The sequence below is a fragment of the Stomoxys calcitrans genome, chromosome 4 (genome assembly GCF_963082655.1).
Source record: "Stomoxys calcitrans chromosome 4, idStoCalc2.1, whole genome shotgun sequence".
NCBI classification, from domain to species: domain Eukaryota; kingdom Metazoa; phylum Arthropoda; class Insecta; order Diptera; family Muscidae; genus Stomoxys; species Stomoxys calcitrans.
In genome coordinates this window covers 97319508-97346450 of record NC_081555.1, presented here as the reverse complement: position 1 = coordinate 97346450, position 26943 = coordinate 97319508, and the positions used below count along the sequence as shown (strand labels likewise).

The 26943-nt window shown below is 37.2% G+C and overlaps 1 protein-coding gene across 3 annotated transcripts in view; it reads left to right on the top strand.

Moving 5' to 3' along the window:
- The first annotated feature begins 4687 nt into the window (after positions 1-4687).
- LOC106089656 (heat shock protein beta-1) overlaps positions 4688-26943 on the top strand; it is a 51925-nt gene continuing 29669 nt past the window's right edge. For 2 of the 3 annotated variants that reach the window (XM_013255581.2, XM_013255579.2), the window contains exons 1-2: positions 4688-4772; positions 6783-7096. In XM_013255581.2, coding sequence (XP_013111035.1) covers positions 6918-7096 — 179 coding nt within the window. In that variant the 5' untranslated portion in view covers positions 4688-4772; positions 6783-6917. Of the gene's footprint in view, positions 4826-6782; positions 7097-26943 lie in introns of all 3 variants that reach the window. The other variant, XM_013255580.2, reaches the window with a different exon arrangement.

The window sequence follows — 26943 nt, the reverse complement described above, 5'->3', positions numbered from 1 at the left end:
TGTTGAATCCGTAGTAGATGACTCCTTTGGACTTTTTGACAGCCGGAGTTTAGTACGGATACTGCATGTCTCCGGTCACCATAAGCCTCATCCAATCTTCCAGTCGGTGGTTGAAAGATTTGGATTACATTCCTTTAATGTTCCAAGTATGGATTCAGGATTTGAGGGAATCCTTGGTATCAAAACATGCGATATTGGTCGAGAAGGAATGTCTTCCTTCTTGACTAAATCTAATGCTGAACCTGGCCAGATCTCATCAATCTTTTTTAGCGCTCAACGATATATTTGAATTGAGCGTTGATCGCCGAAGGCAATTAGTTTGTATCGGCCTCGATACCAGCCTGCATCGTCACAAACTGGAGGAGACCCACAAAAATTCCGCAAGCACATTGGAGTATACTGATGACAGTCCATTGACTGTCCCACTCCAATTATTCTTAGGTATGCAGCCCTGTTCTTCTCCCTTGTCGACAACTGCCATCACCAAACTGTCCCTAGCGACATTAGCAAAGGTTCTTGGACCCATCATCGAATGACCGCAGCCTTTTGGCTGACTGTTTCCGGTACAGTTTTTGGGGGTAGCCTGTGCAGCGAATTCTCAAGCCCAATTAGGGAATCTCTCTCCCTATCAGTGAGAGTCTTAGGATCATTCGCACCAAGCCTCTCAATAAACCTGAGAGCGATGCGTCTTCTATTATTCCAACATCTTAAAGAGCGTGTTGGTTTGCCGGGGAAGGCCGATGGCCTAGGCGGAGATATCCGCTAGGATATCTCCTCTAAAAACAAAAATTCAAAGTGTTTCGAAAAAAATTTGGATAAAACTTGATCTAGATACAAATATCACGAAAATTTTTATAGTTTTAATAACATTTTCTCTGGAGAAGGAATTTCAACACAAATTTTCCCAAAGACCAAATTTCAATGATTTCCCCTAAAGAAAAAAGTTCTACGAAGTTTTTTCAGATTCAAAATTTAAGTTAAAATTTTGCCCAAATGTCAAATTTTCTCAAAGGTCAATAATTTAATGACATTTCCTTTATAGGCTACTTATCACTGAAACCTGGAATCTTCGTATATGTCATTTGTTTCGTTTTCATCCACTGTTGGTGGATTTGGAATCTCCTATGAAATTCCATTGATTTCGAGAGACACCGACATGATAATGACGTATTAATGTCTCATCATGTGGCGCAGCATAAAAGAATACGTTTATTAAAAATCATCACGTATTGGCTACCTACATACACCCACGCTAAGATTATTTGATCTTGTTTTCGTTTTTGTCAAGTGTTACTCATTTCACATTATTATGATTTTTTACAATGTTTTTTGTCTCATTGTTTTTTCCTTGAATTTATTTGTTGGTTCAAAAAGTACATTATTCGGTCACTATGGAAGAAATTCAAGTTTAAGGCCATTGCTTAATTTTTAATTACAAATAATAATATAAAATAAAAACACCACCCACATATTTAAGAAACGACAAACATAATCGGTGAGCAGTCATTCTATTAAAATTTGATTTTTGCTTAAATTTTTTGGATTATTTGGCTACATTTTATTTCTATGGAAAATTTTGTAAAGGTGTTATTGCTACGGAAATTTTTTCACAATTTTATTTTTTAAATAAAATTTGGTCAAAATTATATTTCAATAGAATTTCTTTTCTTTGAGATTCCCCTGCAGTGCAAATAGACAACATTTTAGAGCAATTATATTCTAATAGAAAATGTTATCAACATTTTACTTCTATAGAACACTAGCCGAACCGGGCCCGCTCCGCTGCGCCTTTTTTAACTCTCTAATTTCTAACCCAACCCTAGGTCCTTAAAGACGGGATAAACCATATGCTAAGCAACAGGTGGATAAATTGTGTGTCCCATGGCAGAAATATAAGGGAGAAATTGGCACAGGGCACGGCACAGGAGGGCATTTTAACGCCACTCTTATGGGTGACCACCATAAATGACCTATTACGGATGCTGCCTGAGGAGGGATTTCAACCCGTCTGCTACACAGACGATGTTATAATACCTCCAAGGGGTAAGGATCCGAACGAGCTCTGCATAAGGGTCTTACATATGGCATATGACTGGGCTAAACCCAGAGGTCTCAATGTTAACCCAGAGAAGACTGAAATATGCCTGTTCACGAGGAAGACGAAGGTGGGCCAATTTAACGCACCACGTTTCCTCAAAAAGACGATTTCGATATCTGACAAGGTCAAATACTTAGGTGTGATCTTGGACAGTAAACTGAATTGAAAGTGTCACATTTAGGAGCGTACTAAGAAGGCTCACAGATGTTGGGCACTATGTAGACGGGCCGTTGGCTCTACAGGAGCGTGATTAGACCAATACTTACTTACGCCTCAGTAGTTTGGTAGACTGCTTTGTAGAAAAAGTGGAACATAAGGTTCAGAGAACCTGTTGTCGTGGCATAGACTATTCTAAATATCCGACCCATTGACATACAGATTAAGTGTGGGCAGCCACTGCAGCTATGAGACTAAAGGCGATGGGATAAAGGATTGAAGATGGAAACAGCTCATATATCGAGGCGACGATAGGAAACCTGGAAGAAAGGGAAGAGGTTTCCGATCGGATACCTGAGATGAACATTGAGGTCGAGTGCGAGGTCACCGGCACAGTCTTGGATTGACGGAAGTATTGTCAACTGGAAGATCACGTGATATTCCAGATAGTATTGCCACCTGGAAGATTACGTTGCACGGATGAATCAAAGCTAGAGGCCTGAGTGGGCCTGGGGTTCTACATTGAGAAAAGGGAATGAGAACTGAGACTGCCTGACCATAATACGGTCCTGCAAGCGGAGATCCGGTCGATCACGGAATGCGTGAGGTGGTATGGGCCATAAGGGCAATAAAAACCAGGACGGTAAGGTCACGAACAGTCTTGCAGTGTAAGAAGGAGATTAACACCTTCTCTGAGGATGGCAAAATCCACATCGTTTGGGTGCCGGGCCATAACGGAGTAAGGAGAAATGAAAGGGCAGGTGATTTGGCGGTGAAGGACAGAGACTGCCGTCCATAAACTTGGTTAACCCGAAGCCATTTGGGTCGACGCAGTTCGACTTAAGGGAGTGGGCGACGAATGCGCATGCAACTTTGTGGAACATCGAAACGGTCGGTAGGACGCAAAAATCCTATGGGGCGATCCAGATCGTGAGAAGACGAAGCTATTACTACTGAAAGGAACTAAGAAGGAGGTCGGTATAACTATTGGTATCATAACTGGTCACATAGGACTACGAGCTCACAATGTGTAGGGTATGCTGGGAAGATAATGAGACGTTGGGGCATTTCCTATGTCATTGCCCAGTTTTCGCGTCTAACAGATACCTGCACATAAGTTTCAGATGGTATATATGGGGTTCGGACTCTGTAGGGTTTATATCAAAGTAATTACAATGTAATGGGACTCTATCTTGATATAACCCTACAGAGAACGAACTCCGAACTCAATCTCATGGCAGCCTGTTGTACGTACCGGATTGACCCGATGAACTACTTCATCAGCAAGGGCTGCCGCCTCAGTGTACAACGCACTGCAACAACACCATATTTATCTAAAGATTACGTTTAAAGTTAAATTACATTATATTTGCGAAAAAATAACATTTATAACATTCTGCGCCTCGGTGCAGCTTTTATATATATTTTCCGAAGATTCATTCGGGTATTTCAATAATAATATAACTGGCGTTATAATTGTAAATGTATTCCCCTATGTAACTGATTCACTGATGATGAGGTTGCTGCTGATGATGGGTTTCTGTTTGCATGTGTCCTTGTCAGCTGGAAATGTGAGCAAGCTCGTTCCGGTCCTGTACGGCGTCAAGTTATTGACGCCTTATTTAAAGGCGTCAATAACTTGCCTTGCCATGGACATGCTGAACGATAAATTTGTATTCTAACATTGGTTCTCCAGATCGTCTAAAGTGGCTTTATTTGTTGTGCTGTTTGACTCCCACACAATACAACTATGCGTCAGCATGACTGCTATAACTGCTAGAATTTCAAATGAGACTTTGGTGATGGCAAAATTTTCATTGGCCTTTTTTCAAGCACTAGTACGATTTTTATCTCTCATTTACATAACTAATAAAAAATTTGTGTTGGTTCATTTACCAGTCCAGCGGATTCGCTAGCTTATGGATAAATTACACGCTCTTCCCGCTAACGTTAACGTAATCAGCACTGGAACACATCTGAAATAATCAAATATCAACAAAACAAACCAAATAAATCATTTTAATTTTATATAAATGTTTCTCGGAGTTCATAAATGTGATTTTATTAAAATCCTTAAACAATTTTGCCCTTCTAAAACGTTTAATCATTGAATAGATATGTTGCGTATACCATGTGTTTTAACAAACGGCGAAAGGATTAGCTGCTTAGCTATTAGGAGATAGAAATTTTCTCCTTACAAACTAAGCGAGAAAATTCGGTTAGTGGGGAAATAACCAACTTTATCGAAATATTTGCTTGCTGTGCTTATACATTATTTTGCACAAATGATAATTGCACTATGGCATGAGTAATATATATATATATATTCATTATTGTGATTATTGGCAAAAATTGGCTTATTGTACATTTACAGTTGAGTACCAAATTGTGTACTCTGAAAATGCCAACACTGACAAAGCACTCACAGCACATGCTGTCAAATAAAAGTAAAATGACCGGGTTCTTGTTGAGTTTAATCATAATCGTGTGAAACGTCGCAACAAACGTACTACAAAAAGTAAACTTGTGATTTTTTTTTTTTAATTTTGTCGAGATTCATAGATTATTCAAGTGAATTAGTGATTGAATTGTTAATTTGTGAAGTGAAATTGAGGCATGGTCGTACTTTTGTAAATTTATTCAACTAAAAAAGCTGGAATTGCACTTGGTTGAGGTTATAGAAAAAAATCAGACAACTAACAATATTTTTGCTAATTCCTTCCAATTGTGAAAATCAGAAACCAATTTTATTTGACTAAACTTGTATTCTGCAATGTTTAAGTGCTATAGGAAAAAAGGAATGACAATAAATCTTGTCATTTGAATAAGCTTTGCGTTCTTAGTGGAAAGTGCTGCCATTATTCAATGGTTCTTATTTATAAAGTGCTACAATTGCCGGTCACGGCAAGTTCCGTAAGAGCATTTAGGTTTTTTAAACTGTGTTTTGTTTTAGAAAACTAAAAATTACGAGTAGAATTTCAACGTGAGAAACTAATTTCATCCTTTCAAAAGGCTTTTAAAAATTGTGTTATTTTTTTATTGAATTTGGCTATAAAACTCGAGCCATACAACGAAGTGCACTACCCTTCTAGTGCAATAAGGATAGTTTTAACATTACTATGTGCATTTCTAGAGAAACCCCTGGTAAATGTATTTTCTCTCAACAAGCTGAAGTCAGAGCATGGTTTAGGTTAGGTTTAAGTGACAGTCAGCCATCAGACTCACTTCGACGTTTTCGTCCATTGTGATACCACAGGAACAGAAGTAGGATGATGCCTGCTAGTTCCTACCGTTGAAACATCCAGATCGCTTTAAAAAGCACAATAACTTGCCAATGTTCACATCCTTGGCGATCAGACAGGTTCTCAAAGAAATGAGAACCTAAAGTGGAACTCCTTCTAACTGCTGGTGCGGGACACACACACAGAAGGTGTTCTATAGTCTCTTCTTCCTCGATGTCCCTACAGCTTCTGGAAAAGTCGTTGCAGGCAACCTTCCTCCTTCCGTTTAGTTTGGAACCAATGAGAAAGCTCCCTTAACGGGTGCTCTGAGGATTCTTGCGATAGTCCTCCACAAACATATTGTAATCTGCCGGGAGTACAAATATCACCGGTATAAAATCCAAATATAAATAACGAGTGCCTCCGGACCTGCTGCCATCGGACTTTTCGGCCAAAGAATTGTCATCACGTTCAAAATCCTTGCGATATCTCTTGATATTCTTGACCAGCAAATCCTTGCGTGACAGGCAACTCATAGAGATTGGGGAAGTGATTGTCATTCATGCGATACCACTGTCCACACTGAAAATGTTGCGTCACTCCGGCTCAATAAAAATTCCAACCATCATCGGCACTGACCTAGCTCCAGACTCGTTTTTCAAAATTATTCACCAGCACTGATTTTATCTAAGTCGGTGCAGAAGCAGACCTTCATGCGTTCATGGGCCATATTGTTGTTGACTCCCTTAACGGCAGTGGTCGCTGCAATTTGGGTAGCCACAATGTCCAGAGGCATAAGATGTAGCATTAAATTCAGTGCATCAGATGGTGTCATCCTCAGAGCGGCTGTGATGCACAAACAAGCCATATTTTGGATACTTAAGTCAGAGCATACTTAGCATGAAGACTTTCTCATTTCAATGAGTTCTATTCGATTTTAAAGATCAATGTTAGGATTTCCATACGTTGAGTCGGATGGGGTGCCAATAAGACACGCACCACTTAGTGCAAAAGTTTCTCACAAATGGGAATAATCATCCTCAATTTCTTTTTCTGATGTTTCATCTCAAGATTCGCATTTCCGGCTACAAAAGCTCTTGGAGAGTTGAACTAAAAATACAATTAGATTTTTTTTTCAAGAAAAAGCCCACCTTTACTATATTAGCAATAGTTTTGAAATTTCTAAAGAAAGATTTGACAACTACATTGGGTAAAATTACGGCCATTTCTTTTTCGCTTCACCTAATTAATGAATGTGTATCATTAACAAAACTTATTAATTAACCTAATGGAATTATTGCTTACAGTATCAATTAATCTAGAAAAGAACAACAAAATCGGATTTTAAAAAACCGAGAAGAGATTTGAAAGCAGCAGCGAACAAAAAAAAACTTTTGTGAAATTCTATATACAGTGTGTGATTTTTAACAACAAATACAACAATGGCCGATGCAAACAAGCGTAATATTCCCATCAAATTGGGCGATTTCAGCGTCATCGATACAGAATTCAGCAGTATTAGAGAGCGTTTCGATTCCGAAATGCGCAAAATGGAAGAGGAAATGGCCAAATTCCGTCATGAATTGATGAATCGTGAGGCCAATTTCTTTGAAAGCACCAGGTGAGTTCATCGTCTCAAGTTCTATGCTATTTCTTTTATAGAAAATAATAAAGTAAAGAGAAAACACTGGAAGAAAGTCTTTTGGCAAAATAACGGCTAAGTTAAGCTTTGATAATTCCAATTACAAAGCAACCGGATTTATTTCGAAATAACATACCTACCTATGTCTAGTTAGAATTTCTATGTATTTTTTTATTTGTGGTTTGGTGGCATTTCTTTTCATGATTTATGGTGGTTTCGTTGTTTTGAACTTTTCCCACACACAGCAAAGAAGAGCCAGCCAGCTATCAACCAGTCTTAGTGCTCGCAGTTATTGGTCTCGTTTTTGTTGTTAACAATGGCAGACAAGGTAGTAGTGTCTTTTTTCTATATTCCACTGCTTTCGTCAAAGGTAGTCAACCGGCAAACCAAACATCTTAGTGGGGGAAACATTTTTCTGTGTAGGTATTATTGTTGATAGCGTTTTTCGAGGGAAATGTGCATTGCCAAAGCGACAGCAGCTTTATGATAACAACATTTTCATCTAAAATAATTTATGGAAGTATGGATATAAATACAAGAAAATATCTATGGCAAAACTGTTACAGTAAGCGGCAAGGGAACTAAAATTTAGAAATTTTTGTAGGTATATAACGAACATTTTAAACAACCATATATATGAAGATGTTGTTGTGGGTGTAAGCTTCCAGCGATCTAAAGGCAAATTATTCGAGATAAGCACCAAAGGGTAACGTATGACTGATGATCTCAAATTGAAGGCTATAATCCCTCTATGTTGCAAGAGACTTATTGTGCAACAGCTTTGAAGACATCGGGCAAACTGACTCAGCGGAAGTTAACAATTGTAAAACTTTTTAAAGCCTAGATTGCTTTATTAATCGCTTGTTTAAGGGGATAATTATGAGATAGAGCTGGCAAACTATCGATAATCGCAACATTTGATATTTTCGATAGTTTTAATAATAAATATCGATAGTATCGACGCTATTATTAATTTCCCATCACCTATATTTCAAACAAAAATGAGAATTAAAAATCAGGAGATGGATATATATATATATAGAAGCAACATCAATCCACAGACCAAATAAAACCAAGGTTAATAAAATCATTTGGAAGTACTATAGGGGTCTATCGCTTTTGGACACTCTGTATAGACTAATTACGGGTATTTTTCCAAGTAGGTTTGATAGTTGGGTAAGCCATAAGGGTGTGATGAACGAATTCCAGGCTGGATTTCAAAAAGGTTACTCGACCGTGGATAATATTATTACTCTAACAAACCTGTTACACATTAATTTCAACATAAGAAGAAAAACTTATGCATTTTTTGTCGATTTTTCGGTCGCATTCGATAGGATTCCGCGTAACTCTTTATTCTACAAGCTAACTGCCATGGGTATCTCATGGGTAAGGATACTTCAATATAAGTAAAGTGTGGGACGGTCGTCTTTTATCGGATAGTTTCGTGGTGACTCTGGGAATCAGACAAGGTTGCCTGTTGCGCCTCCTACTGTTCTCACTATTTTTGAACGACATGCCACAAGAACTGCCGTCCGGTTTGATTATTGAGGATATGGAAATCAAGCTGCTTATGTACGCTGACGACATAGTCCTGTTGGCCGAATCTCCTTTACATCTGCAGAACATGATAGATGCTTTCCAAAATTATTACTCGAAATGGGGTCTGGAGGTAAATCTAACTAAATCTAAGATTATGATTTTCAAGAGGGGCACCCGCATCGACAGAGATCAGCAATGGTCATATGGATCTCATCCCATAGAGCTAGTTAATGAATATAAGTATCTTGGGATTACCCTCACCTATAATATGTCATTCAAGAAACATCTTGATAATAATAAAGGCATATAAGTAAGCAATAAATGCCACGTGGGCACGATATTTAACTACAGAATTCAATTTTCGAAGAAGAAGAAAATTTTCTATACGGCAGCAAAGTCGATTTTATTCTACGTTGCTCAGATCTGGGGGTTTCGAATGTTATGAACAAGCGGAGAAACTTTGAGGATTTTTTATTAAGAAGATCCTATTTCTACCTAATAATACCCCAAATTATATGGTTCATCTTGAGACTGGCCTCCCCAGTATGTATTCTGCAACACTTAAAATGGACTGCAATTATAGGGCAAAAGTACTCTCGATGCCTCAGGGTAGGCTCCCCCGAATAGTGGCCAAGAAGATTATTGATACTGGGACATTATGGGTTAGAAAACAGAGGGACTTATCTTCGGATCTAGGGATTGTCATGGACTCCAGCCTTAGAGGCCTAGAGCTAGCTGCATTGCATAAGTCCGTATTAGAGGGTTTAATTTTACGTGAACATTCATTATGGACGGAGAGGGCTACACAGTCTCAATTCCATGACGTATATCCAAATCTCCAATATAACATTCCATCATATTTTGTGGATATGAACTCATTCAAGACGATGAGTTTGATATTTCGAGGCAGAGGTGGTCTACCCAATATTAATGCAAGAGCGTTTAGAAATAATACAGACGGCATTTGTACAATAGGCAACTTGGATGAGTCGGAAAACACTTACCACTTCCCAGCCATCTGTCTAATTTTTGCCCATGAAAGAATAATTTGTTTTGGTAAAAATGTACTCACAACCAATGAGTGTTATGAAATTCTTAACGGTAAAGACTTAAAGACTTAATACAATTACATAAATATTTAACAACTTGTTTGAAGTACAGAAGTTTGATATAAAATGAACTTTCTCCATTAATAATTAATCGAATAATTGAACTTATAAATGCAAATGCAACATTGTCATCTATCAAATACAAAGCCAATCTGACACACAACATGAAGATGTGATTGTTTGTGTATTTTGTTTTTGTACAACACAAACAATCGTTTTTTATCAAATCTAAGGCGTCACAACATGGCGATTGTGAATGAATGGCACTTCAAAATGTAGGCAGGGTTGTTAAGTCCTCTCCTATGCTATTTTGGTGAATATAAATATACCAACCATTTTTAGACTTGCGAAGCTGCATTTGCCTTTGCTTTTGTTTCATTATTGTGATTGTATCAAGTCTGTCATGATCAAAAAAAAAAAAAAAAAAAAAAAACACTATATGCCCCAAATGCAGAAGCATCTCCGCATCGCCTACCTTTTCTTTCTCTTAGATATTTAAATAAAGAAAACATTTCTAATCCACTACTATGCTGATTTATTAGAGAAAAACTCAACAGCATAGCAAATAAATGTGTGGTTTAATACGGTAAAATGCTTTCCTTAACAAAAGACCTCCTACATGGCCATCTACCATTTTGAAGAGAAACCCATACGTTTTACTTCATTACGATGGAGAATGGCAACAGAAAAATAAAATTTTGAAGAAAAAAAAGCTCATCTAAACAAGAAAATCTAAAGATAACAAAACATACAGAAAAAAGCAGGAAAATTCGGCCATAAAAAATGCGCCAACCCGCCAACATTATTTCACTTCACAGATCCACACTAGTATGTGTGTATGCGAGTATGTGCATACAAGATCATTCCACTCACTCGTAGGCGAGCAATGAGTTGGTTTCTTATACATCTGCCCAAGTAGTACAATATGCCAGAAATAAGAACCAAAATCCAAATAACCAAATTTGTATTATATAGATATGTATGTATGTACTCTTAAATTTGTATTATTTATACTTTCTACAGCACATTAGGTATACATTCATACATAGGATGCGCGTATTAATGCACAGATAACTACCCAAAAGGTCTACCAAATATACTCGAATTTCATTTTAACATCAAACAATGAAAGACATGCAATAACGATTGTATTTTAAGATGTATTTATTATATATTATATATACGCACATCTTTGACGGGGATGGGTATGATAGGTGTATATACTACACACATATGTGCTAAGACAATGAAATTTGATGATTAAGAAAAAAAAAATACTAAAGAAACAAAAATTAACACCATTGATTGATGAGTTTGTACCAGATTCTTTAAAATACATATTCAGTAATTAGAGTGTAATTAGCAAAGCCTTCAAAAGTAAATATAACCGGTCATTTTGTAACTTTTTAGGGTTTCTGTTCAACTTTTTGTAAGCAGTATTATGACCTAACAGCGATATCACAGGGGTTTATTTCAAGCCAATTGGCTTGAAACATGATTTGATCCAGTAAAACTTTTTATCAATATCCACGCAGAATATTTAAGGTACTTCTTCTTCAGAACACAAAGCTTTTCTGGCCATAATTTAGAATTATACCTTAATGGATGTCAAGCTCCTGTAGGTAAGTAAGCTCGTTCCGTTCCAAAGGACCGATCGCCTTGGAAACAGAGTGGCTATTGGTTATTTAAAGGCGCCAATAACTCACCTTGTCATATCGAGCATCATTGGCACTTAGTATTTGTGCAAGAGCCGGTGCCGCTCCGCCTCTCACTGAGACTCTCCGCTCAATACCGCTGATGGTCCGCGACTGCCATTGCAGCTACTCCGTATGAAGCATTCCACTATCCGCAACCTGTGGACGCCCCCGGTAGCTCGCAGCTAAGCTTCTCGCAACAACAATGAATACCACAGGGATTGGACCTCAATGTTCCAGCCTTTGTGGTGCTCACAACTATCCCGTACCGGGAACGAGTGCTTAATCATCTGTATTGGTAATTTTGTTTGCTGCAACCATTGTCTAAACAATATTTTTCTGCTCACAATTCGCCATGTGAGATTTAAACAAAATCCATCAATATTTCAATACTTTTGAAAATGTTAAGTAAATATTTGCTTAACAACATCCATGGAGATGAGTGCTCATATAGGTATAAGTGTATTTGCAAAATTATCATATTCACTAAGCAAATAAATTTAGAGTTTATTTAAAAAAAAAACATGCAAATTTTTGAATTTCGATTGACATGGAGCAGACGGAGATAACAAAATCTTAACATATTAATGGGCAATCAATATTTAAAAAGGATTATGGTTTCCCTATGGAAACAAAAAATCTGAACCTTTGTATTTGCCTAGATTAGGGTAGCTAAGGTTGAGTTGAAATCCGGATTATAATCTGCACCATGCCACTATGCTTGTACACCTAAACCAACCATTGGCTTGTTACTACCGAAAAGTAGCCTCGAGATATTTATGTCGGGAATTTTGGTGCTACTTACAATATCCCTTAATCCTTCTTCATTCTACATCACTAAATTGGTCCAAGTTTGGTACTGTATTCCAGTGACAAAGTCTGTTGGCCGGCATTGACATAGTAAATGCTCCAATGTCTCCTGTCACTTGCCGCACCAATTTTGCCTAAGTGTGTTTTCAAAAATGAAACCGAAACCCATACAAACTACTTAGACCAATACTTACTTACGCCTCAGTAGTTTGGTGAACTGCTATAGAGAAAAAGTGCAACATAAGGACCATACAACAGGTTCAGAGTGCATGTTGTCTTGGCTTAGGCGGAGCGATGAGGTCCAAGCCCATTAGGGCACTGGAGACGTTTCCTCAGCAAAACGATTACGGTATCTGACAAGGTCAAATACTTAGGAGTGATCTTGGATAGGCAACTTAAATGGAAGTGTCACATTCATGAGCATACAGAGAAGACTCACAGATGTTGGGCACTATGTAGACGGGCCGTAGGCTCGAAATGGGGCCTGAATCCGAGGATAGTCCACTGGCTCTATAGCAGCGTGATTAGACCGATACTTACCTGTACCTAAGTAGTTAGGTGGACTGCGATAGAGAAAAAGTGCAACGTTAGGGCAATACAGCAGGTTCAGAGAACATATTGTCTTGTCATAGGCAGAGCGATGAGGACCACGCATCCTAGGGGACTGGAGACTATGCTAGATATCCGACCCATAGACATACAGATTAAGTGTGAGGCAGCCACTTAAGGCGATGGGAGAATGGATTGGGGATGGGAGCAGCTCATACCATCGCGGTTTAATCGAGGCGACGATAGGGAACCCGGAAGGAAGGGATAACTGGGATGAACCTTGAAGGCGACAAAATGTCGATGGCACTATCGATATTAATTTTTTTGGATGAATAACTATTGATATTTTTCCGATGGATACTTTCGCAAAAGTAAAATTTTTTGCAAAACTAAACAAAAATAAGCAATCCGACACTGATTGTATCCTTTAAGAAACATTGCGCCTATAGAGGGCGCAATTTGGATATAAGTGCCATATAGACCGATCTCTCGATTCAAGGTTTTGGACCCATAAAAGACGTATTTATTGTCCGATTTCGCCGAAATTTGGGACAGTGAATTGTGTTAGGCCCTTCAACATCTCTTTTCAATTTGGCTCCGACCGGTCCAGATTTGGATATAGCTGCCACATAGACCGATCTCTCCATATGAGGATTTGGGCCTTTAAAAGGTGTATTTATTGTCCGATTTCGCCGAAATTTGGGACAGTGAGTTGCGTTAGGCCCTTCAACATCCTGGCCCAGGTCGGTCTAACTTTGGATATAGCTGCCATATAGACCGATCTATCGATTTAAGGTTTTGGGCACATAAAAGTCGCATTTATTGTCCGATTTCGCCGAAATTTGGGACAGTGAATTGTCCTTCATTGCCCTTCAACATCCCTAATCAATTTGGCTCAGATCTTTTCAGAATTGGATATAGTTGTCATATAGACCAATTTAAAGTCTTGGCCCCATAAAAGGCACATTTATAATCCGATTTCGCTGAAATTTGACACAGTTACTTATGTTAGGCTTTTCGACATCTGTGTCGTATATGGTTCAGATCAGTCTGCATTTGGATATGGCTACCAAAAAAGACCAATATTTTGTTCTACAAAATTGAACAATGACTTGTACTTATTAGATCAATCAATATCCGTGTCAAATGTGGTCCAAATCAGACCATATTTCGATAAAGCTGCTATGGGGGCATACATTATGCAATTTTCACCGGATTATGACGAAAGGTGGTTTACATATATACCCGAGGTGGTGGGTATGCAAAGTTCGGCCCGGCCGAACTTAACGCCTTTTCACTTGTTACTTCTCCTTTTTGGTTTGAATATAGATGATGGGAAATTAGGGGAGGTTAGCTTGTCCGCTATGGCGCTGAACGCCCGGGTTCGAATCCTGGCGAGACCATCAGAAAAAATGTTCAGCGGTGGCTTTCCCCTCCTAATGCTGGCAACATTTGTGAGATAATATGCCATGTAAAACTTCTCTCCAAAGAGGTGTCGCACTGCGGCACGCCGTTCGGAGGCCCTTATCATTGAGCTTAAACTTGAACTGCGCTCATTGATAGGTGAGAAGTTTGCCCCTGTTCCTTAGTGGAATGTTCATGGGCAAAATTTATTTGTTTGTTGTTTGTATCGATATTTATTATTAAAACTATCGAAATATCGAATGTTACGATTATCGATAGTTTGCCAGCTCTATATATATGGGGGGACCACCACATAGCACTGATAAAAAAAAATCCTTTTGTATACTCCATGGTTTTGAGTAGAAAATTCCTAAGGCTTTACCGTGTAATAAAGATAAGCCCTCCACAATGTCTTTGCTTCCAAATTTTAATAATAATTTAAAAATTTTCTCGTTATATAAAGTCATGCTCTTGGAATGTTGATTGGTCAAAAGCAAACAATTTTACATATAAAACTCATGGCGCCATAGATAAAAATCTAAAAATTTACTGATTCCAACTCTATCGCATTATTTGCCTTCAATCAATGCTAATCTCGATATTTTTCAAATTTAATCTATTAGCTTCATAAAATGTATTTCTTGCATTCTTAAGAGATTGGTTCCAAAGAAATTTCTTGGTCAAGACATATTTTTTTTGCATATTTTCTATAAACCTCTAAAACGTTTCCTATTAATCATCAATCCTCCCAAGCAACCATTAATTCAACACAAAAAAATAGTTTAAATTGTTTTCCTTATCCCCAATAACAACCAATTGAAAAGAACACATGTAGTTATACGGCAAGTGCGCCAAAAGTCTAAAAATGTTTCTAGCCAAATTATAAAAAAAGAGCTTTTTATAATGACGTTGCCTAGCAAAAAACACACAACAAAGCAAATTTATTGATTAGATTAGGTTTGTTTTCCCCGCGATTTTTTCCTTCACCTTCTTCTTTTCATATCAAAATAGTAGAAAACTTCTTTGGTAGATTTTAAATTACGCACAGTCACGAAATGTTTATGCTTTCACATGCTTTTGGTGTTTTTGCATTTCTTGGAATGTTGGCCAAGTTTTGCTTTTGACTTTCTGGTAATCGTTAAATATCAAAGTTTAGCTGGCCCTAAGCAAATCTCCTTCTGCTACTGCTACGGTTGGTTTATTCTTTTCATGTTCATAGTTGATTCATTCAGGTTTTTGCACTAAGTTTATAGGTCACCTCTAGCCCTTATGTATAGGGATGATACACATGCGTGAATGATGATTTAAAAAAAAGTCCTTTTTGTATAGCATGGCATGAATTTAGTTTTAGAAATGCTTTTTGTAGATAGTTATTAATTATTACCCAACCTAATGAATGAAAGCAGTTGATAGGAAATGTGTGTCATCGCCCAAAGAAGTAGTAGGCCTTTCGTATGCATATACGTAAATGTTTATGCTACCAATACGACATGTATGTATGCTAGATATATACATACATGCATGCCGCTTCCATTGCTAAAATATTATAAAACAAAACTATAAGTTAAAGTTCTGATATGCATGTCAAAGAATTTAGCAATGAATATGACTGAAATATTGCTAATTACTGAAATTTAAGTCAATAGGACTCACCGAAGACATTTTTATACCCTCCACCATAGGATGGGGGTATACTCATTTCGTCATTCTGTTTTTAACTCCTCGAAATATTCGTCTAACACCTCACAAATGATATATATATTCTTGATCGCCATGGCATTTAAAGTCGATCAAGCCATGTCCCTCAGTCTGTTCGTCCGTCCGTCTGTCACGCCAACTTTCGAAGGAGTAAAGCAAGCCGCTTGAAATTTTGCCCAAATACTTCTAAAAAGTGTAGATCAATTGGGATTGTAAATGGGCCATATCGGTTCATATTATGATATAGCTGCCATATAAAACGATCTTGAATCTTGACTTCTAGAGCCACTAGAGGGCGCAATTCCTATCCGATTTGGCTGAATTGCATACGTGAGGTGTTTTGTTATGATTTCCAACAACTGTGTAAATTATGGTTCAAATCGGTCCATAACCTGATATAGCTGCCATATAAACCGATATTGAATCTTGACTTCTTGATCCTCTGGAGGGCGTAATTATTATCCGATTTGGCTGAAATTTTGTACAAGGGCTTCTCCCTCTAACATACATGTCAAATATGGTCTGATTCGGTCTATAGCCTGATAAAGCTCCCCTATAAACCGATCTCCCTATTTTACTTATTGAGCCTCTAGAGGGCCGATATAGCTGCCATATAAACCGATCTTAAATCTTGACTTCTTGAGCCTCTAGCGGGCGTAATTATTATCCGATTTGGCTGAAATTTTGTACAAGGGCTTCTTCCTCTAACATACATGTCAAATATGGTCTAGTTCGGTTTATAGTCTGATAAAGCTCCCCTATAAACCGATCTCCCTATTTTAGTTATTGAGCCTCTAGAGGGCGCAATCTTATTCGATTTGGCTGAAATTTTACACATAGACTTCTACTGTGGTCTTCAACATTCAATTAGCATAGCAATTCTTTTCTTTTATCCTTTGTTTGTCTAAAAAGAGATACCGGGAAAGAACTCTACAAATGCGATCCATAGTGGAGGGTATATAAGATTCGGCCCTGCTAAAACTTTTGATTTTGAAAACAGCTCTTATTGTACTAGGAGTATTTCGTATCAATTCTAGCTTCGGCACAAAGATGAAAGCATCAGTAAATCTGGCAATATTTGTTAGGTCTTCTTCAGCCATGTAAAAGTTGTGTGGCTTGGCAGCACACCATAAGGGCGCGGCTATAAAAAGGCGGTCATTTATTATTCATATAAAATTTTAATGGATCAGTACTTATTAATATTAGCGAGGATTTTCTTTAACCAGTCATTACATGTCTTCACAGATATCCAGAATGAGGAGTGGGTCAAATAGTTTGAGAGATTGTAACCAAGACTATAGAGGATCATCCAATATTCTGTCACCATTTGCAATGTGGACTGGTCCTTTAGGGACCTATAACTGGCAACTTTGTTGTGCCCACATCTCTCCAGGACCAGGGACAGGATAATTAGGATATGAAATCTTCTCCCTTTGGTATCTCTTTGCTCCCAATTTTCATAATCGAGTTGTTCGCTAGGGAATCACAAATATATTAGCAGAAACTATTCATATTAATGAAACCATTTTTTGAATATTCAAAAAGTGAACATTTCTTTCCCTAACATATATATGGTACTTCTGGGTCAATCGGTGAAAAAGTGTCTATGTCTAAATACAGTCCGATAAGATCCATCTATAAGTTTAACACACCTCAAATCCACAAAATGTTGGATACACCATATTTTTGCCCAAACACCCTATTTTAAACAAAAGACTGACAGAGGGCTTGAAATTCTGTGCCGAACACAAATATATATTAGATTGAAATCAATATTAGAAGGACTGAAATCACAATTTTATGCATTGACTTTCGTGAAGAAAATGATTTAATAATTCAAATTTAGTAGGTTTTGGTTTCTGCTTACGTATTATTGCGTTTTTTTTTTGTTGTCACACTTAAATATCCCATTTTCATTCAACTCTTCAATTCTATTTGTATAAAATTGACCTTGTTTGTTTTTTTTTTTATATGGTGGACTCAACCTCATGGTCTGTTTTGTATTAGGTCATTAGTTCTGTTTTTATCCAATTCACAGTTTATATTGAATGGTAGCCTTTCACATGACTCATATGAAATTGTGAGACGAGACGTTTAATGCTATGAAGTCATGGTTGTTGGTATGACGACGGCAAGTGGCCAACGGCATTTGGTGTGAAGTATTTTGTCTGCTTCCTATTTAATATTCAAACACTCAAAGTTTTAGTGATGATGACTATGAGGAGGATGATTGTTTTGGTTAGTAGGATAGGGTTGAGCCTTTTATTAAATACAAATTAAATTTGATGATTAGACAATAATCGTTTTCAGCCTTGGTGAGATTTCTATGACTGTTTAAAGTATAAATAAATACAATATCAATTATATGTTATAATAGATGCTATATTTAATAATATTCTAAAATAATATGAAATATTTTCAAATCATAAGTGTTTAAAAAATTTTTATTGAAACTATTCTAGGAAAAGAAGAAAAATCTCGAAAACTAAAGAAGAAAGAATAAAACCAAAAAGATTATTTTGAAAAATATTGTGTAAAACATTGTATCATTGAGAAATTGAATGGAACAATACTCATTAACTCATTACTCATGCTAACCTCTGCCATCGTAGCGCTGAGGTTAGCATATCCGCCTATGACGCTGAACGCCTGGGTTGGAATCCTGGCGAGACCATCAGGAAAAATGGCCCTGTTCCTTAGTGAAATGTTCATGGGCAAAATTTGCAATTTGCAATACTCATTAGTATGATCGAAAACTCGCCTATTCCTTAATAGGACTTTCGTGAGAAAGTTCGTGACATGAACGCTACTTATAATGTTGTAATTAACGCTACCTATAACGTTGTATATTGAGGACTAGGTTTAGTTAAGTTGTATTGCCAGTCTGCAAAGAGACTCACTTCATATTTAAGTCCTTACCACAGTAAAGGAAGTTGGGTTCGAGTTTCCACAATTGAACGCTGATCGCTTTATAACCCCGAGTATGTTGCGAATGTTTACATACGTCAATTCAGACAAGCCCTCAAAGAAATAGAAACCTAAAGAAGAACTACTTAACCTAATCTAAGGAAGAACTACTTCTGCAAACAGACTCACATCATATTTAAGTCCTTTGTGATAACATAGGAAAGGAAGTAGACTTCTAGTTTCCACAATTAAACCAACCACTCTTAAAAACCCCAAATAAGTTGCGAATGTTCTCAAAGAAATAAGAACCTAAAGAAGAATTACTTCTTAAAAGTTCTTACAAAGAACAGGTTACTGTTATTGTTGTAGCAGTTTATTGTGTTTAACCTTACGTCTGCTCAATTCTGTTGAGTGTCCAGACCCAGGAACTCTGCGACGTAGATGGGGTGCGTCCACAGGGATCTGGGTCTGAGTCGAGTGGGTCGGGCTGGACTGTTAAACAGGTGACGTGTATCATGCGGTCCCTGGTTATAATCGGGACATACATCTTGCACATCGGCATTAATCCTTGCTCTGTAGGAGTTGAAGCGGTTGCATCTGCCAAAACGTAACTGAGCCAGAACTACTCTGGTTTGCCGGGCGAAGTCAATTTCTTCGGGTGCAATGGAAGGGGGTCGTTCTCCAAGGACTACATTCACCCGGTAGCAATTTACCGCATCTGCTACAGTGTTTTGAAACAGTAAAACAAGTATTATTCTATTTTTTCCACTCCGTCGACTTAAAAAGCTTCTCTAGAAATCGTTATTTACTACTTTTAGTCTATCAGCAAGTTTTCCAATCAGACAATGGCCTATCTTCAAGTTTAGATTGGCCACATAATCTAGCAGCGATCACACCCCCAATGCGTGACCATCTGCGTTTCTTTGCCCTTTGGGCCTTATCTCGAAGAATTAGTTTACTTGTCGCTAGAGATATACCGACTGATTCCAGAATGTCCACAAATATCGTCGGCATTAGCGGAAGATGGACCAATGACCGTGACTGAATTTTTTTATTATTCGTACTCACAGGCGTTCGTTACCTAATTATATTTTTTCGTCTCACCTAACATTCCAAAAATAATTCCTATTTTTTTCACTATCTTTTAAAGATCTCCCATTGTCATTCCATAAATAGGAAGTCGTATAACTTAATTGAAGCAATGCTAATGACCACTAGATTTACAATGGACTTAATTTTTTACGCCAAAACTTTTTTATTCCTTGCTTTTGCTATCTATCTTAAGGTGTATATATTGTTGTAGTCAAAAGCAAAAGAAAACGACCTGTATATCTTTTCTGAGAATATAAAATTTTTAAAAAACCAATGCACGTTTTATCTATACAGCTGATAAGAAATGGTCGCACTTTGGTAATAGCGTTTTTTGTTTTTAACCCGCTGTAGGTAAGAAGTATTAAATTGTATAGTAGGTGTTTGTTAGCTTTGACAACAAGCGAGTTTCATTCAATATAGAATGAATTTTTAAGTTAATTTATTTTTTAACTAATAAATGACACTAAACATATCATATATTCATAATTTTTATTGCAATTGGTATTGGCTTTACCATTTACATTTCAAAAATAATTATATAACTGTTGCCTCGGCTCCGTTTCAAATGGTCCATTCGTAAGGTCCTGGGTTTAAGTGACAGTCTACCATTCGGATGGTTCCGAAGGGGGGATGACACAGGCTCCTGCGTACCACTTTTTCGGACATTTCCGCCTGCATGTTAAAATCGTTTCTGGCTTGTCCACATAGACCACCGACTTCATTTAACCCTTCAAAAATATGCATCGGCGAGTCTTGTACGGCATGCGTCTGTTCTTCACCTCCTTCCATTTAGCCAAATAAAAAGGGTCGTAACTTCAACAGGCTCAACTTTTTTACCCATCATAAGAACTCATTTAAAGATCTTTTTTTTTCTTTGGGCCTATGACGCTGAACGCCTGGATTCGAATCTTGGCGAGACCATCAGAAAAAATGTTCAGCGGTGGTTTTCCCCTCCTAATGCTGGCAACATTTGTGAGGTACTATGCCATGTAAAACTCTTCTCCAAAGAGATGTCACACTACGGCACGCCGTTCGGACTCGGCTATAAAAAGGAGGCCCCTTATTATTGTGCTTAAACTTGAATCGGACTGCACTCATTGATTTGTGAGATGTTTGTCCCTGTTCCTTAGTGAAATGTTCATGGGCAAAATTTGCATTTTGCATAATGTCAGATATCCCGTGCAATGTAGATTAACTGTTTTTTGACAAAAAGTACAGTATAACCATATCCGATAAAATGGTATTACATGCCTGGTAATAGAACGTACCTAGTCTCCCTGCTGACAATGTAGGCTTTTGGGTTACACCCCTAGAGTCCGGATATTTATGCAAAATGAAAACTTTGTCATTTTTTATTTGTCAAATAAGGTGGTCATTTTGATTTTGCCTTAAAATTCCTTAAACCCTAACAAACTAGGACTAGACATATCGATAAGTTTGCCGCTATATATGCCCTATGTTTTATTGTTTTATATTCAAATTTATTTGGGTAATATAACTTATAATATATTATACATATGTATGTAGATAATTATTTATTGCATTAACCATTCCATCTCCCAGCAACAACAAATTTAAATGGTAGACACCCACTAGACTTAACAACTCGTAGCCTGTCATTGGCATTTGATAAGCAAATATATGTGCATACATATACTAATGTGTAGTTGTTTGTGTAATACTTGTAAATTCTAGATAGTACAACAGTAGGGCATTAAAGAGACAAAACTGTTGTAAACACATACACATACATGCAAGCACAAGTATTTGTTTATATTTTACACAGCATGGTCATTAAAAAAAATTGCCCCACAAGACATTAAAAATGGGAACATATACAAAATGTACATGCGTAGGCTGCTTAATAACATTTTTAATGACGTGTAGAATTTCTTCACTACTCATTGGCAGATACAGGTTCGGCGGCAATAATGAAGATCATGTTGATTTTAAGACTTGATTCTTTGATTTTAAGGTTGTATTTGTATCGCACATTCGTCAAAGATTTTTTGGGAAAAAAAGTAAAGGAAATTTTTACCACATACACACACATTACGAAATTAAGGTGCACCGTTTCTTCGTATGAAAAGTGGAGGAAGTAAGCTAAGCAAGAAGTTTCAAAGCAAAGTTACAAATTGACAAATAGAAAATAATGCTCTTATGAAAATGCTCATACACAGGATTCACTAATAGAAGGTTAGGTCACTTGCGAAAACATAAAGTGGATAGGCCCCATGAACATCATTAAGGATGTCAAATCTGCCGATTGGAAATGCCATCAAATAGGAGAAAACGTAAACAATGAATGAAAGTAAAAAGAGAACAAGTTGACATCCTAAATGCCAAGTACTGCCAAAAATTGAAAAAAATGTATGTCGGCTGATTGTTTGACTGAACCTTATTCAAGGAATCCTGGCTCATACATAAAAATTATCTTTTTTTTATCAGGTTTCACTAATAGAACGTTAGGTCACTTGCGAAAACAAAGTGGATAGGCCCCATGAACATTATTAAGGATGTTAAATCTGACGTTTGAAAATGTCATCAAATAGGAGAAAACGTAAATAAAGAATGAATATAAAATGAGAACAAATTGTCATCGTCAATTCCAAGTAGTGCCAATAATTGATCGCTTGGCTTAACTTTATTCAGTGAATCCTGCTTTTTTACTAATCATTATGTATGTGTGCGAGTAGGTTGTAATTCACAGATTTTTCAAAAACGTTTTCTCTTTAAGCTAAAGCCTAATCTTTAAGATTGTTGTGGGTTGATATGTATTCATAAAATTATTCTTACAACCTACTTGTCACCATTACCGGACAGTCACTTTATTAGCTCGCTTGATCAAAAGCTCTTAAAAGGTGACTTAATTATAGAATATAATATAAATTTACAGTATATGAAGAACCGATTAACATTTTCTAATCGAATTTGTAATGCCGCCCTCGTAGAAGTGGACTTTTACCAGAGTTCGCCGACGACAAACGCCAGCCAACCTCGCCAAGAAGACATCCATCCCACTTTATGCGGTAAAATCAACAACAAACACAAAATATAGACGGTCAGCAGCCACCACCATCCTCCGTTTCTCTCACTGCGCTTGGCTATGGCTACGATGGGCTGTGATAATAACGTAGTGATGATGTCATGCTTGATTGGTATAAAAATAAACATTCGAATAAACATTGAGTCGGAACAGCAGCACCACCTCTGCTATGACTGTTATTGTTGGCAACTGAGGCGGCAGCGAAAATTCAAATGAAAGCAAGTAAAAAAAAATTGTGCTGGGAACTTATGAAGACAATGACAGAGACGTATAGAAAAGGAGAGATGAGAAGAGAGAAATGAATGCGCTATATCGAACCGACCTGACAATAATGGCAAACACAATTTCGAACGATTATCTTCGAGAAAGATGACAAAAATGATGCTGGTCGTTGGACCTTCCCCTTTTCTTATTGAGAGAAAAGCGGTTATACGGATTAGAAGGAAGGAAAAGTACAATGCGCCAGTGATTTCAAGAGCAGATAACACGGCAATTAGGAATATGAGCAGAGTTTTCGAGATAAAAACTGTATCTAATGGACTAGAATATTCTATTGAATGAAAGTTTTAGTTTTTAATTATTTGAACCTTTTTTTGCTGTTTCCCTCACCTTTTGCCTTGAATATTACTCTAAATCGGCAGAAAAACGAGTTACAAGCTGTATAATGAAATCTTCCGTTATTATGGTTCAATTTTGTACAATAGCTTAGTTCAGCGCATCTACCGCCGAAGAATGCGGGTATATTCATTATGCCCAACACCACCATTGTGGTACAGGGTATTATAAGTTTGTGCATTTGCTTGCAACGCTAAGAAGGAAAAAATCACTTTCTGATTCGATTTAGCCATGTCCGTCTGTGAGTCCATGTATTCTTGTAATCAAAGTGCAGGTCGTATTTGTTGTCCAATCATCACGAAATTTTACACATATCACTTTTTGGCCCAAGGACGAACGCTATTGATTATGGTAAAAATCGGTCCAGATTTAGATATAGCTCCCATATATATGTATCGCCCGATTTGCCCTTAAATGGCCTTAGTAGCTAAAATTTTCAACCGATCTGCACAAAATTTGGCATGGATTGTTTTGATCTTAACGTATGTGCAAGATTTCATCAAAATCTTATCAGATTTATATATAGCTCCCATATATATATATCGCCCGATTTGCCCTTAAATGACCGTAGTAGCTACGATTTTCAACCGATCTGCACAAAATTTGGCATGGATTGTTTTGTTACTGATTTTAACATATCCGCACGATTTCTTCAAAATCGGATCAGATTTAGATATAGCTCCCATACATATGTATCGCCCGATTTGCACTCAAATGGCCGTAGTAGCTAAAATTTTCAATCAATCTGCACAAAACTTTGCATGATTTATTTTGTTTCTAATCTTAACGTATGTGCAAGATTTCATAAAAATCGGTTCAGGTTAAGATATAGCTCCCATACATATGTATCGCCCGATTTGCACTCAAATGGCCGTAGTAGCTAAAACTTTCAACCGATCTGCACAAAACTTGGCACGGATTGTTTTTTAACTGATCTTAACATACTTGCAAGATTTCATCAAAATCGGTTCAGATTTGGATATAGCTCCCCCATCTATATGTATCTCCAGATTTACACTTGTAAGGCTGTAATAAATACAATTTGTAACCGATCTGCACAAAATTTGGCACGAATTGTTTTGATACTGATCTTAACATATCTGCGAGATCTCATCAAAATCGGTCCAAACTTGGATGCAGCACCCATACATATTCATCGCCAGATTCGCACGTATATGACCGTAGCAACAACAATTTTCAAACGATCTGTTTGAAAGTCGATTCAGATATATATATAGCTCCCACATAAATATATATTTATACATTGCCTGGATTAATAATTGTAGGGTAAGTGTGAAAACTATTTACACCTGCCATCTTGGTAGTTTTGTGGGTAAAGCATCTGGAATTAGTGGGAATTTTGAACAGTTTTTAATTTGTTTTTTCTTGCTTGACACTCAAATATTATTAAAATTTTTTCATCTTGCTCTGATGGGTCGGAGCAAATTTTGCGTAAATTTTAAATGTCACGGCGAATCGAATTTTCTTTGTCCTGTTTACAAATTTTGACATATCAAGTTCCAAAAAAGAAGCTTTGTTGTAGCAATTCGCCGATGCGGCCACCTTATAAATACGCTTAGTATTGCTTTGGTTTGTTCATTTTCTTTCCTTCAAATTTAAGTCATTCTCTTGTTTGGAATTTTTTATTTATAAATTCTCTGTATATATATGGACAAATGTACATGCGTAAATATTGCTTTTCTTGCATAAATTCTACAACATTTGCTCTTAATTCTATTTTTCTGAAGCACCGCCATTTGGATTTTGTAAAACATTGTTTTGTTCTACATAAAGACGAACAAAAGTATATTTACATACAAACACATGTATATATTTATTCACTTGAAAAATCAATAGGTATTTTGTTTAGATTCAAAGTCAAATTTGATTGCAATTATAAATATTGAAATACAAATTGAATGATATCATCGGCATTTAAATAAACACAAATCACACCAGTAAGCAAGTGTTTGTCTTTTTGATCGTTGGCGATTCTAATTTTTCATTTCATCCCAACTAAAAAAAAACCCAAAGTAATACATAATAGATTATTGTGAAAATTGTTTGATTTTGCATTATTTATGCTAGAAATAAATTATAAATTCATATACATACATTTATCTTTATGACTACTGATGAAGAAACTTAAATGAGGTGTCAAAAATTGTTATTGGTTTCTGTGCTAACCCAATACTTTTTAAGAATAATATTTACCTCGAAAAAAAATTTAAGTAAGGAACTCTGTGCTAATAATTCTTTTCATCAGGAGATACAAGTTGCCTATAGTGGAACCTATCTCGTTGGGTGGAGAGAATGTTCCATTTACAGAAAGCGCAAAATACCTGGGTGTTTTCCCGGACAGGAAATTGAACTTCAAATCCAACATTTTGGAAAGAGCAAGAAAGGCCACTCTTGCCCTATACACCTGCAAGAGAGGCATAGACAAAAGTTGGGGATTTAGAACGCGTGTCATGCATTGGGTATATACTGCAGTTGTCATAGCTACAATGCTATATGGTGTGGTGGTCTGGTGGACGACGCTTCAAAAATCCATCTACTGCTCAATACTTAACCGTATCCAAAGGATGGCTTCTTTGTGCATCACAGCCGCACTGAGAACGACACTGATGCACTGAATTTAATGCTTCATCTTATGCCTCTGGACATTGTGGCTAACCAAATTGCAGCGACTACTGCCGTGAGGTTAAGGGAGCATTCTCATTGGTCATGTGGCGTCTAGGGACACTGTGTTTTATCCTTGATACAATATCCGATGTTCCAGGCAGTGTGGATTACACCCTACCTGAGCTGCTTTATGATAAATATTACTGTTACACTATTGCTGATAGAACCGATTGGAACTACTATATCCGTGGTAAAAGAAGTTACATAGACTTCTATACGGATGGTTTCAAACTAAACGACCAGGTGGGCTTTGGGGTGTACTCTAAAGATCTAGAACTGGTCATATCGAAGAGGTTACCCGACCACTGCAGTAGGTATCAAGCAGAGATCCTTGCAATTAAAGAAGTAATGGAATGGCTAAGGTATAATGTCATTACGACGATTGGCATAAATATCTTCTCAGAAAGCCAGGCAGCCATTTAATCCCTGGGGAACGTTTTTCTGAACACAAAAACCGCCGTGGACTGTCGCAGATCTCTCAACAAGATGGCTGAGCAGTTCAAAATTCACCTGTTCTGGGTGCCGGGCCACAGAGATATCCCAGGGAATTCTAAAGCAAACGAGCTTGCTAGGAACTACCTTACACATTCCAGGGACAGAGGTATATGTGGGTATGCCTCTAGCCACATGTAAGCTAAGTTTTCAGCGCCAGATACGAAGGACAACGAATGATAG